The sequence below is a fragment of the Urtica dioica genome, chromosome 11 (assembly GCF_054948205.1).
Source record: "Urtica dioica subsp. dioica isolate 48M chromosome 11, U.dioica_male_clone48M_v1_H2, whole genome shotgun sequence".
In the NCBI taxonomy this organism is placed as follows: domain Eukaryota; kingdom Viridiplantae; phylum Streptophyta; class Magnoliopsida; order Rosales; family Urticaceae; genus Urtica; species Urtica dioica.
In genome coordinates this window covers 20,424,311-20,437,182 of record NC_142766.1, presented here as the reverse complement: position 1 = coordinate 20,437,182, position 12,872 = coordinate 20,424,311, and the positions used below count along the sequence as shown (strand labels likewise).

Sequence of the window (12,872 nt, the reverse complement as noted above, 5' to 3'; positions counted from 1 at the left end):
TCTCCACCGTCACTTTTCTTCTCCGCCCTCACCCTCTCTCCGCCTTCACTTCTCTTTCTCTCTCCGCCCTCACTTCTCTCTCTCTCCGCCCTCGCTCTCTTCTTCTCTCCCTTACTCTCTCTCTGCCCTCACTATTCTTCTCCGTCCCCACAAAACCCAAACCTCAAACCAACAAAAGTCACAACCACAAACTCATAAACTCCACCACCACGTCAAACTCACACAAGCCTAGGCATCTCCGGCGACAACTCCGACTCTCTCTTTCTTCCACGCCTCCATGCTCCACATCTACACTCCAGGTTAGTTTTTGGTTGAGAATTATGTATAATTTAGGTTAAAAATAAGTGTTTGTTTGGAATTGAGAGTATGGATTGATATAATTTAGGTTGAAACATCATATTTGTTTGATATTTTTGTTGGAATTGAGTTTGCATTTGATATTTAGTTGAAATTGTGGTTCTTAGATTTTATGTCATCCATTACTACTAGTTTTAGCGATAGCGGTAAAAGAAAAACTAGAAGACGACCACAAAATACACATCGCCGCGACGAGAATTGTGGTAGAACCCAGATATTGGCGAGATAGTTCTACAACGGATATCTTATCCGTTGTAGAATATCTCGTCGCGGCGAGAAATATACATCGCCGCGGCGAGAAATTCTGGAATTTTTTAAAATTGGGCAATGGAACTCTATCGTTGTAGAAGCTTCTACAACGGATGTGTAAGCGTTGTAGAAGTCAAGCTTCTACAACGGATATCTAAGCGTTGTAGAAACTTCTACAACGCTTGATTCTACAACGCTTAATAAGCGTTGTAGAATCATTCTACAACTGTTTTTAAGCGTTGTAGGATCCCAGTTTTGTAGTAGTGATTATGGAGTGAATAAATAGTGAAACTCTTGTGAAATTTAACTTTTCATTCAATTTCATAATAGAGTAAAGATTCATAATATCCAATTACTTTGTATACTTTCAAAACAACCACCTAAAAGTGATTATGATAATAATAGTTTATATATTGTTGTATTAGTCAACACAGATTAATATATTTTGTATTATTTTACTTTGAATTTGTGGTATCAAAATCAATTTTAAAATGTGACAGATAATAATTAAAAAATACATATATATATATAAATATAATTTTTATGAGTTCATATATATATATATATATATATATATATATATATATTTGAGAGTATACAAAATTATTTTTAATTTATTTTAAGTGTATTAAAAATAGAATAATATGATTAGATATCAAAAACACAAATCGATTCGTGGACTAAAATATAATAAATACAAACTTGTTAAAATTATTATTAAATAGGAAGATGATGAAAATGTTTTTAAGTATTAAAATAAAGTATACAAAATTGCATTTTAGAATTTTAGGTTGGAGACGACATTAGCTCCACTCTGTGACCGTTAATATTTTTATATATAAGCACTACTTCCAGCACTTACTATTTATGTGTCATTATTGCTTTTCTATCTCTTTGGCATGTTATGGAATAATAATTTTGAAATAGACTAATCCATAATTATTATTCTAACTAAGTAACCGATATTATAATCAACCAAAGAAAAAATTAAATTTCAATATGAAACTATAACAAATATTATCCTCATTGCACTATAGACAAAAAGGCGAGAGACAATATGTATCATTACAATATTACTTTTACCAACACAACCACGCACTACAGAATAATAAATGTAGATACATATTTTTTACTACGAGACAAATATATAGATAATATAAATCAGTATATTAATATACAGTAATGTAAAATTTATGGTGGCACCCATGTACTCCAATATTGCATCTGGACCCCACTTTATCCTCGTTTCTCCATCAAATATGCGATGAAAATACATGAAAAAGGCTATGATCTTGTTGGCAATATGGAGATCATAATTCAAATGTTTATTGGTACCATATATATATATATACATATATATATATATATATATATATATATATATATATATATATATATATATATGGGTAGTGGCTTCTAATAAATCGAATACCATATTAAGTCTACAATATGCTTTGCATTTCCGGAACCAGAAAACAAAACTGAAGAACCCCACTACTTGAACCTATAAATTGTAGTGTTTGGTTTATAGTACACTTGAAGCTAACTTTTTTGGTGTGTATAAAATTATGGATATATAAAGAGAGCTTCGTAACTTTTTTTTAGTTTGTTTGTTACTAAAATAAATTAATATTATATCTTCCCTGGTTCAGAGCTTATTCCTTAATTTTCTTACAAACCAACGTTGTTCGCTCTTGCTTTTGAAAATATCACATATTCCTTAACATTGAACAACTATAACGGTGATAGAAAGAAACAACTAGGGTTTTTTAAGTTCGAAAAGAATATGTTAACCCCAAAGCGAGTACAAAATAAGGAAGAAAAGCAAGTTATACATAGGAACATTAAGGTTTTGGAAAAGAAGAGTAACGAATTTCTTTTGGGACGGTTAAGGGGCTAAAGAGTATCAAAAGTGGAGCTAAAGGGTATCAATTCTAATGCTCAGAAGATTACCATTTTTTGTTTTATGTTTTTTTTAAGTCCATATATGATACATATCCTTTTCATACCGAAGGTTTAATTGGAGAGCACCATTCTTGCATCACACGGAAAGTGACATGGAACTTATGTACGGATATGTGCGTCTCTCATGATTGCTAGCTCTTTTTATTTTGCTTGTTCTTTTTATTTTTATTTTTATTTTTATTTTTATTTTCTAGACATTTTATTATCCCTTTCTTTATTTTTTTTCGATCCAAATTTGAGAAGATATGCCTTAAAATATACTAAATCAGGTTTATCCCTCAAAAGTCATATGAATTATAAATTTATGATCTTTGTACCAAAATTCTTTGAAGATCTATCATTATTGTTAGGATAAAATGATATTTGCGATGCGCATTTGCCTTATTTTAGGATAAAATGGTTTGTTCGTGTGCCAAAAAAAAAATCCATTATTAATCTTTAAAAGAAATCTCAAATATGTGGCACATGAACTGAAGCTTGAATAAAATTATTTTGGTGGTCGTTTTCTTCACATATTAACATAATAATAAAAAATGACCTTGGTTGCATACTTAAATTTTTGTGACAAAAAAAGAATTAATAGAAATTTGAAAAAAGTGCCACCATATCAAATTTTTAAGTTCAATGAATGATTATTGATGTGCTATGTTAAAAAATTACCTATCTGCGTAAAGAAAGTAAGAAACCTGTTTTCTAAGGACATTAGGAGCAACCTAAAATGGGTATATACCATGTTCGGATTGAATATTGGATCACTAAAAAAACATAGAAGTCATTGATGCCCTAAGTCACAATTAGTGGGGTCCTAACGGCTAATACCTGTCGGGTAACCCTAAATAATCATGGATGCCAACTTTGTTTAACCGTGTGGGCTCCATATTCCTCACATATGAAGAATATTTTAACTTGGAATTACAAGAGAGCTTATTTCTCCATAATATATATTTTAAATAAAAAAAATTGTTACAATTAGTCAATTTTTTAGTTTTTTTTTTATTTTAGTTAAGATTTTATTTTATTAAGAAAAATAGTCCACCAAACTGAAATAAATTAAATTAACTAAAACAGTTTAATTTATTTCGACCTTACTGAAGTAAATTAAATTAACTGTTTTAACTAATTAAATTTATTTCGATTTAATAAGCTATTTTTGTAATAAAATAAAATTATGATTATTTTTTAAATAGAAAATGATCTATTGGATTATTGGTAATTTAGTAATTAAATATAATAGTACTGCAATTCTATAATTATCTATTTTAAATATATGTATGTATACATATATATATATATATATATATATATATATATATTTTGGTGTTTAGGTGGGTCGTCAATTCCATTAATCATGTCATGTTTATTTTGTAGATCTTTTGGAATCCCAAGTGGTCGTTATACCATAAAAGTTAAAGCTCCATCGGAACATGGTTAATATTTTATTCGGTGCTAATTACCCATCCTATATTTTGCTCTTTTCAATATCTATATTATTTATGGCTATAATTGACAAATCGTGTATCACTGACTTGGCTTACTGATATAACATATTTTGTGAGAGTTAACAAAAAAAAAAAACGAAAAATAACATATTTGTTATACTTTCAAATGTCATTGTATTGTACACATATTTCAACCTAAGAAAATATATTACACACATATCTCATTTGTATTATAGTCATAAAATACTTTTTCGTATCTTCCATGAAATATTTGAAATCACTAATTGTTCCTTTCATTTCTTTTTCCGTTCAATATAAAATAAATAAGAAAGATATCAAAAAAGATATCCGTGCCGTGATATAATGTAACACGCGGTTTTAAGGTCTCGAAATCTAGTAGAATGACGGCCAATATTTGTCCGTAATATCCAGCCTTTGCATGTGAGCCTCACTAGAACATGCCACGTGTGACAATCCTGATTGTTCATTCAAATGAGAGGAAGAAAAACATTAAAAAAAATAAAAATAATAAATTGAAAAATTAAAGATCTTTGTTTCGTGTGCTAGGATTTGTGGAGCCCATATCAGTGATCCCTAGAGAAGCTCACGAGACTGGCTAAGCTAGTGGTGAAGTGATCTTTGCTTACTTTTCTATTTAATCCTTTTTTTTCCCTACTTCTTCTTTTTATTGAGGTTAATTAAATTAGAGACAAAGCAAAAAGTGCAGGTGAAATCTGATTCCCAAAATGGGATTTGTCCGATCGCATAGATAGATGAGAAAAATAAATTCATGGGACCATTTGGTTTATTCTGTTATGACCTTTGGAATGTGATGGCCATCATACTTTAAAAAGTAAATTACGTCTCATGGTGAAAATCATCAAGGCAATTTTATGTTAAAGAAAGACCCCACACGGTTTATATGCCACGTCAAGGTTATTTTATTTTCATGAATCTTGTGGGATTATAATTATGATCACAGGGGATTTTGTTGTCTTAGCCTATTAGATTGAGCTCACATGGGTGATGGTCGCTCAAATCAATTAGTTAATGTATTTGAGAGTTGAATTTTCTTTTTTAGTAGATTTTATCTATATATGTTTATTATGATAAAGACTACTTGATTTGATCATATTATATTGAATCTTCAAAAGCGTTGCTAATTATATTTTAGTTGACGGTTGCTAATTAAAGTGTCTTTTAGTAACGAGAAACATTATTATGGCTCGTCCAATTGGGGTACTCTAGAACCATGCTTTTTTCTAGTGCCATGATACTTCACATGATGCATAATTTTTCAAGGTCTCTCGAGTATAATTCGTTTAAACTTCAAACAATTTCTCTTAAAAAGAATAGATTATATGTACATAATTAAAATATACTTCCTTTTTCGCTTATAATTTTTCTGCGAGTTTTGTGTTCATTTTTTCAAAAAAAAAAAAAAAAAAAAAAAAAAACTTGTATTGATTTTTTGAACGGCCACAACTGTTACATGGGCTTTCTTTCTAGGTCAGATCAATAACATCCGTAACTGGGGCAAGTTCGTCTGGAAGACTTTAGGCCCGTTTATCCACCTCAAGTCTAACATTGGAGATCTCTTAATATTGTCAAATTTAACTATTTTATTCATGTTTTTAACTCGTACGTGTTTTAGGCTGTAAGACATCGTCCAAAAATAAACGTAATATGTTATCCAAATTAGATAGGTAAAAAGGCGAAATTCACATATTATAAAGAAAGCGACGGTGGGATTGTTTGTTGTTGGGGCTGGAATTGATCATAAAGAGGCTGTAAGTTGTAACAACGTGCAAATTAAAACACATGTAATAAATTACTAAAAAAGAATACAAGCATTGTCGCGTGCTTCCTTTTGGTACAAGTCTCACTTACCGACCAAAAAAAAAAGACCTGCGTCAATCGACGTTACCGACCAAAAAAAAATCTCTCCGAAACCGGTGACTCCCGGTCTTTTTGGCTTGAAAAATAAAAAGCTTTCCCTCGAGTATTGCATTGGAACATTGACATGTCAAAACCAATCGGTATCAGGATTTCTTCGAGGATTGGGACTGTGTAGTTTCTTCGCAAATGCATTCAAGCCCACTCATGTCACTCGGCGTGGTCTGTCCTTAAAAAAAAATCGATGCATCACTGTATCTTCAGTAATGTCTTCAACTTCACGACCAATCTCCACTCCTCCATACTTAGATCATCCTGATTAACAGCAACACAGTAACAGGGGTTACAAAACAGAGAGAAATATCCATGAAATCAATGTAGAGTTGAATTTAGTTTGGACATACTCGGTAATTCGCTTTTAGGAGGTCAATCGACCTTCTCGATATATGGCTCACAAGTTGGTCTTCCATTTCAAAATGCCTCCCGAACATTTTCTGTTGTTCTTCAGAATTGGTCCCCACAATCTACCCAAAAACAAAAGCAAAATGGTAAAATCATATATCTTCAGTCCTATGTACACAAAAATGCGAAACGTGCAAAAGGTGTAACATGTCTATGGAGGGAACAATAATAGAGAATCTAAACAATGAGAGGAAACTGGATATTATTAATAATTGCAAAAGTTTTGGAAGAATGTTCCAATAAACAAATTGCAAGGCTAAAAGGGACCAGGGACGTCTTGTTTGACCAACCCCCGACTTAAATCAGATTGGGGAATAATTGATGCTCATTCTAACATTAAATAGGACCACGAAAGACATTAGACTCGGTATTTTGTTATCACAAGCGTCAACTCATGGTACTTCCGCCAACAAGGTTTTCCAAATGGCTTGTGATAACAAAATACCGAGTCTAATGCCTTGTAAATAACCATCAGACTCTTAAGGGCACAAATGGAATGTTAAAAACGTCCAAACAGTGCCAGATCACTATAATGGCTATTTACTTGAAATTTACAAAAGGTTGGCTATTTAGCAAATCTCCAAATTTTTATTGCTTAGTTACTCGGTTGATTGTATAAAATAGTCGAATCGATTTTCAAGAAAATATTTTCACAGCTGATAATGCAATGTGGACTGGTATAATGTTTTCAACCAGTAAAGAGAGTAGTGCTCCGTACCTTTATGGCTACCTTCAGCCCTTTCTTGGCCGTGTCAACGGGTTTATGGTTATTTTCGATTGAAGCAATACGACCAATATCAACGCATTCATTATTTGTGAGGATACATAATGGAGTTCCAACCTACATAGAAAGGGATTCAAGCTTTAGAACTATACAATAAGTTAATAATGAGACAATTTTCCAATCTCATATCAACAATCTTACGACATAATCACACTTTATTTTTCTAAAAGAAAAAAAAAAAGATATTCCGCCTGCTACTCTTTTATTACCCTTTGCTGATCTCTACGTAAAATCATAGATCTCTTCTATTGAGGCATATGAAACTTTATCCCATGAAACACCATATGCACCAACCAAACCAAGAATCACAACAAACCGTAAAGAATGGCATACCTTAGCAATGCCCTCTAGCACATCAACTCCAAGGACAATCGGATCCTTCTTATTGAACACGCAGTTCGGTAAGATCTCGAGTATACAAGGGAATATTGCTTCGTCAGCCGATTCCTTCTTCTTCTCCTCCTTGATGTTGTCGATGTAAGCCTTGAATTGGTCAAACAGATGGTAGATAATATCCGCCATAAAAATGGTGACCCCCAATTCCTCTGCAAGTTCGCGGGCGTCTGGGGTGACTTTGACATCAAATGCCAAAATTGTGGCGTACTCTTTTTTCTTTTCAAGCATAACGCTGGCCTTCATGACATCCTTCTTGTGAACGGGTCCGATACTAATACCGCTAACAGGAATGTTTACTTCTGGGGTCTTCAAGAACTCAAGCAATGCCTCCAAGGAACCTAGAGTAGAGGATTGTACGCAAACTCCTTCACCGCTCCTGTCAATCCTGCTCATAACCGACTTCATATCTTCCATCGTTGTTTCCTTGATCTCTTCCACGTCATCGTTGGGCCCCACCACGTACAGCCCAGTGCCAGCAATAGCATGTTCAAGGCCCTACATGATACAAGATTATTTACCACACATTCCTTTTTCTGAAGAAACTATATTTCTTGTAGTAAAGTGTTTAGCCATAGATAACCCACCTGTGCTGTGATCTTAATACCCTGTGCAGCCTTGATTTGCTTGTGATGGAGATATGTTCCCTGAGCATTAACAAAAAGTATTTCATGAAACTTGGTCGGTGTCATGAAAATGCTTGGAATAATTGATCGAAATTCGATACAGCATGAAAACGTGTACATCATTATAGCAGATAACTTATATATTGAAGAAAAAAAATTATTACCTTGACCCGGAGCTCTTTCATTGGATGGGGAGTTAATAAGGCTCGAATGGTTGTAACAATTGGTCCCTTCACAGTACGACAAATCAGTCATGCTTACTTGAATTTTCTTGATTTTTCAAATAACGATTATAGCTTGAAATAAAGGAAATCAATGACTAATGAAACGCCAACATCAAGATTATGATATGGAGAATGGTTTAAAGAGGATTACCTGCATACCGCAGACAACTATCTGCTCCCCTTCATGAAGCACACCATTCACCAACACGACATCAATGGTGGTCCCGTGCCCTTCCACAACCTTGACTTCCAAGACAGTGCACTGGACAAGGGAAAAACCACTGTGTGTGTTAGATACTTTTATACTTAAGTAACTCGAGGTCTGAGTAAACTACATAATATAGAAAAAGAAAGCAAACCTGCACTTCGTTACTAAAAGTTAGTTTCTCCACCATAGTTCTTTGTGTCCAATTAACTAACAGAAGTAACAAATCTGGAAGACCTTCACCGCTGTATAAGCCGTTATCACAAAATATTAGAGACTGAACCAGTGCAGGAAAGAAGGAAAACAACTAGTGACGAGATTCGTACGTAATGGCACTTGTGGGTACAATGTTGTATGTCCCTCCGAGATCATTATTTTTATAGTACAGCTCGGTGTTTATTCCTTGCTCCATGAACTGGGTGATGATCTAACACAACGAACGGAGTTTAGAGTTGAAAGAAGCCAATGAAATAGGTATATACAAAATAAAATAAGGTGGAGAGCGTGTTACTTGTTTTAGCCTCATATTGAATTCATTTATCACGTCCTTAGTCTGTTGCTTCAACGTATTCCTAATTGGAGCGTTGCGTTGGGTTTTCCATCCATAAAGTCTGTCTACCTAATAGTTGAAATCAAGAGAGCATAATCAGAATGAGACACCGAAAAATGAGAAGAAAAGAGCTATATGTACCTACCTTATTCAATGCTACAATGAATTCTGTATTCCTCATCTTAAGAAGATTGAGAGACTCTATTGTCTGGGGCTCCAAGCCATGCATGATGTCAACAACCAAAACTGCAATATCACATAAGCCTGAACCTCGAGATCTCAAGTTGGTGAAGGACTCGTGGCCTGGGGTATCAATGATCAACAATCCAGGGACCTTCAAGATAGCATTAGCCTTGAGCTCCTTTGTTCTCTCGCGTATATTATCAGCAGGGAAATATGTAGCCCCGATCTGCTGAGTAATACCTCCTGCCTCACCCTCCTGAACATTAGTCCCACGGATACAATCCAATAGCTTGGTTTTACCAGTGTCGACATGGCCCATAATACAGCAAATGGGTGAACGCAGGTTTGCTTCACCCTTGGGTGTATCGTCTACGTCTTTTTCCTTGTTTTTACCAGTTACTTCGACCGCAACTTGCTTCTTCTCCTGCGTTTTATTTGGTTTCTTAGAATCTTCAGGCGGGGCGGTGGAAGCTGCGAAATTGAATAAACGGCAAGCATCGTGAAACGATTTTTCAGATAAACATCCAAACGTCTAAATTGAATTGTATTAAGTGCAGAGGTCAATAGTGTCAGTACATCAGTATTTTGATTAACAGATTTGGCTAGGTATGTCTCACTAACTCTATGAAAGATAAATCAAGTAAAGGTTCTTTGTTGACTATTATACAGTAAACAGCTGTGTAAAAACAGGTTAGGTTGAATTGAAAATATTATTGCGATTCTCAATCATTAACACTGATTAGACATACCAATTTTTTTGTCTGCATTTCCAGTAGATGATACAGACTTCTTCAATTCTTTTTTGGCCACATGCTCAGTTTCCGACTCAACCTCTTCATCCGCAAAGGCATTGACAGATATATTGACATCGTCCCAGCTCTTTGCATCCCATTCGTCCTCACTCTCGTCCTCAACTTCTTCTTGGACAGACTCGGCGACTTCAGATTTCTCCTCCACTTCCAATCCTTCCGCCTCTTCAACCTTCTCCGAATCCGCAGAATCAACCTCGTCTGGTTGGCTTTCCTTTTCCTCTAAGGTCTCAACAAGCTTAGATGAATGAGGAGTGAATTTGGACTTCTTTTTCTGGTACAAGGGTCTTTTGGTCGGTGCAGCCGTGTCCCCGGGCAAACCCCCGGCGCTAGAAAGAATTTGGTTCCTCATAGCCTCGAGCCTACGGGCTTCTTCTTTTTGCTTGGCAGTCAAAAGCTTCCCTTCCTGCCTCTTCTTCTGAAGCTTCTCTTTTTCCCTCTCCTTTTTCCTCCGCCGAGCCTCCTCCGCTAACCTATCAAGCTCCTCTTGCTTCCGCCGAGCCTCTTCTTCCCTCTTTTGTTTCTCCTCTTCTTCCCTCTTCGCCCTCTCTTCCGCCTCTTTACGCCTCGCGAGCGCTTCTTGCATCTCCCTCACATGCTTCGGAAGCTTCTTATTATTACCCTTTCCTTCCATTTTCGCTTCGCTTGGTTTCTCCTCTTTTACTTCGGCAGCGGCCGCCGCTTTCTTCTCCTTCTCCTTCTCTTTCTTCTTTTTCTTTTTCTTCGCGGCAGCTGATTCTTCTTCGCCTTCTTTTTCGACCGCCACGGTCGCTGTTTCCGGTTGAGCTTGAACTTTCTCTTCTTGCACAGGCTCGGCAATGGGCTTCGACGCTGCCGGAAGCTCGCCAAGCTCTGCGAGAATCATGTCCAAGTCATCCTCTTCTTGGGCCGTCCTTCCACTCTTCTTCTTCTTCTTTTTCTTCTCTTTAGAATCGCCAGCTCCGACAGTCGTTTGTTGAGGTTGAACGGAATCTGTAGCCTCAACCTCAACCTCCTCATTCAACTCGGCGAACGAAACATGGCCTTTCTTCTTGCTCGGTTTCTTTTTCCCAGAAAACGAGATGGCTTCATCGTCCACAACAGCATCATTGTCATCAATCCCCTCGCCAGCCAACGAGTTACCGCCATTCTTCTTGGAGCCCTTTGATGACTTCTTCTTCCCCGTGAAAGTAATCGCCGCGAAATCATCGCTCTCGTCTTTCTTTTCATCAACCTGCTCATCGTCATCGCCTAGGGCATCAAAACCGCCGACGGCTAATGAACTACCACCTTTCTTCCCACCCTTAGACGACTTCTTCTTCCCCATGAACTCGATAACCGGAGCTTCATCCTCGTCCTCATCAACGATTTCTCCGCCATCATCATCCTCATCGCCGAGCAATTCAAAAGCTGACGCGCTGAATGAGCTATTCCCACCACCCTTCTTTGCCTTACCCTTCTTCTTTCCGGCGAAAACAACTTCCGATGAGCCCTCGTCTTCGTTGTCCCCCACTTTTTCAACATCCTCTTCCTTTGACTGAGAGGCCTTGGTGCTTCCCTTCTTCCCCTTCTTCTTCCCAGTGATTACAACCTTCTCTTCCTGAGCCACAGACTCCTCCGAGGCCTCGGTCGCAATCGAATACTCGTCGTCGTCGATGACCAAACCCTTCTTCTTGGACTTGGTGGAAGCGGCAACCGGTGGGCCATCCTCGTCCCCTCCATGACCATTACTCGCCTTCTTTCGTCCCATTGTTAATTTCCACGAATTACTCTGTTCAGGCCTAATTCCAAATCGAAAACAGGGAGAAAAAAAAAATTTATTAGAGTTTTACACTTTACACGATACAACAATTAATACAGAGTACCCATTACAGTGTACAGCAAATACAATTATCGACCTATAAGTTCAGATAATAAAAAAGGAGTTTCCGTATCAACAATGTATCGAATCTCTCTTGCTGCTTGACATATGATTGATTATCATCCAAGGAAAGAAGGCTGTTGCTTCGAATCATAGAAAAAAAACGCAACGTACCATCGGTCATTCCAACAGAGACAATATCTTAGCCAATCAATCCTCAGCTTCGTATCAAGTCGGAGTTGAATTGGATTACTTGCAAAATGTTGGCGTTTGATTTGATTTGATTTGATATTCATGAAATATCTTGGTGTGTTTAACTAGTAGATTGATTATAGGTAAATTAATATGACTCACCCGAACTCGGATGATGATGATGATCCTACGCCGCTGAAACCGGAAAAGAATCGCAAATCGACACTGAAGAGATCGCCTCTGTCGAAAAAGAGGAGGAGATTCCAGAGGAGACGCGATTCCGAGGGAGAAGATGAGCGAAGCTGTCCGACTCTTTTTCACGTACGAGAGTTCGTGTTAGGGCTTTATGTATTTGCAAGCAATTTTTTGGTCCCTTTTGTTTTTCTTTGAAAGCAAATTTATTTTGGGTCTTTCACTAAGGCAATTATTTCATGGTTTTATTGGTTTTGCACTATTATAATAGATAAATTTTATTTATTTAAGACGGAAACAAAAACATAGTTTATCAACAAACAAATTCACTCAATTTTCTAAATCAAAATTAAGTAATTTCAGAAGAATGCAGCCAATTCAAGGATACTTTCTTTCTGCGATAAGCTTCAGCAAATTCCTTCTTTCCTGGTTCAGAAATAATTTGTAGAAAAAAAAAGTAAAAACCGTTAACAGACTTGATTTGAATACATAACAAAAAATAGTAA

The 12,872-nt window shown here is 36.1% G+C and overlaps 1 protein-coding gene across 2 annotated transcripts; it reads right to left on the bottom strand.

The window, feature by feature from the left end:
- Positions 1 to 5,738: 5,738 nt before the first annotated feature.
- LOC149382175 (eukaryotic translation initiation factor 2 (eIF-2) family protein) lies at positions 5,739 to 12,580 on the bottom strand. Of its 2 annotated transcripts, none has more exons than XM_089630854.1 (13): positions 12,337 to 12,580; positions 10,083 to 11,902; positions 9,296 to 9,804; positions 9,112 to 9,219; positions 8,927 to 9,027; positions 8,755 to 8,845; positions 8,547 to 8,657; positions 8,336 to 8,401; positions 8,133 to 8,192; positions 7,486 to 8,043; positions 7,087 to 7,209; positions 6,311 to 6,430; positions 5,739 to 6,221 (listed from the first exon to the last, which is right to left on the bottom strand). In XM_089630854.1, the coding sequence occupies exons 2-13, from the start codon at positions 11,869 to 11,871 to the stop codon at positions 6,156 to 6,158; spliced, it is 3,702 nt and encodes a 1,233-aa protein (XP_089486980.1). In that variant the 5' UTR covers positions 11,872 to 11,902; positions 12,337 to 12,580; the 3' UTR covers positions 5,739 to 6,155. The 2 variants fall into 2 exon arrangements, with proteins under 2 accessions (XP_089486980.1, XP_089486981.1); XM_089630855.1 differs by lacking the exon at positions 12,337 to 12,580 and adding an exon at positions 12,157 to 12,234.
- Positions 12,581 to 12,872: the final 292 nt, after the last annotated feature.

Bases quoted from the DNA above. Each gene is read 5' to 3' on its own strand.
- LOC149382175 (XM_089630854.1), bottom strand. From the start codon at position 11,871: ATGGGACGAAAGAAGGCGAGTAATGGTCATGGAGGGGACGAGGATGGC. The intron at 8,658-8,754 runs GTTTGCTTTCTT...TCCCTTGTCCAG, and splicing joins CTTTTAGTAACGAAGTGCAG to TGCACTGTCTTGGAAGTCAA. The intron at 6,431-7,086 runs GTACGGAGCACT...GTTTTTGGGTAG, and splicing joins GGCTGAAGGTAGCCATAAAG to ATTGTGGGGACCAATTCTGA.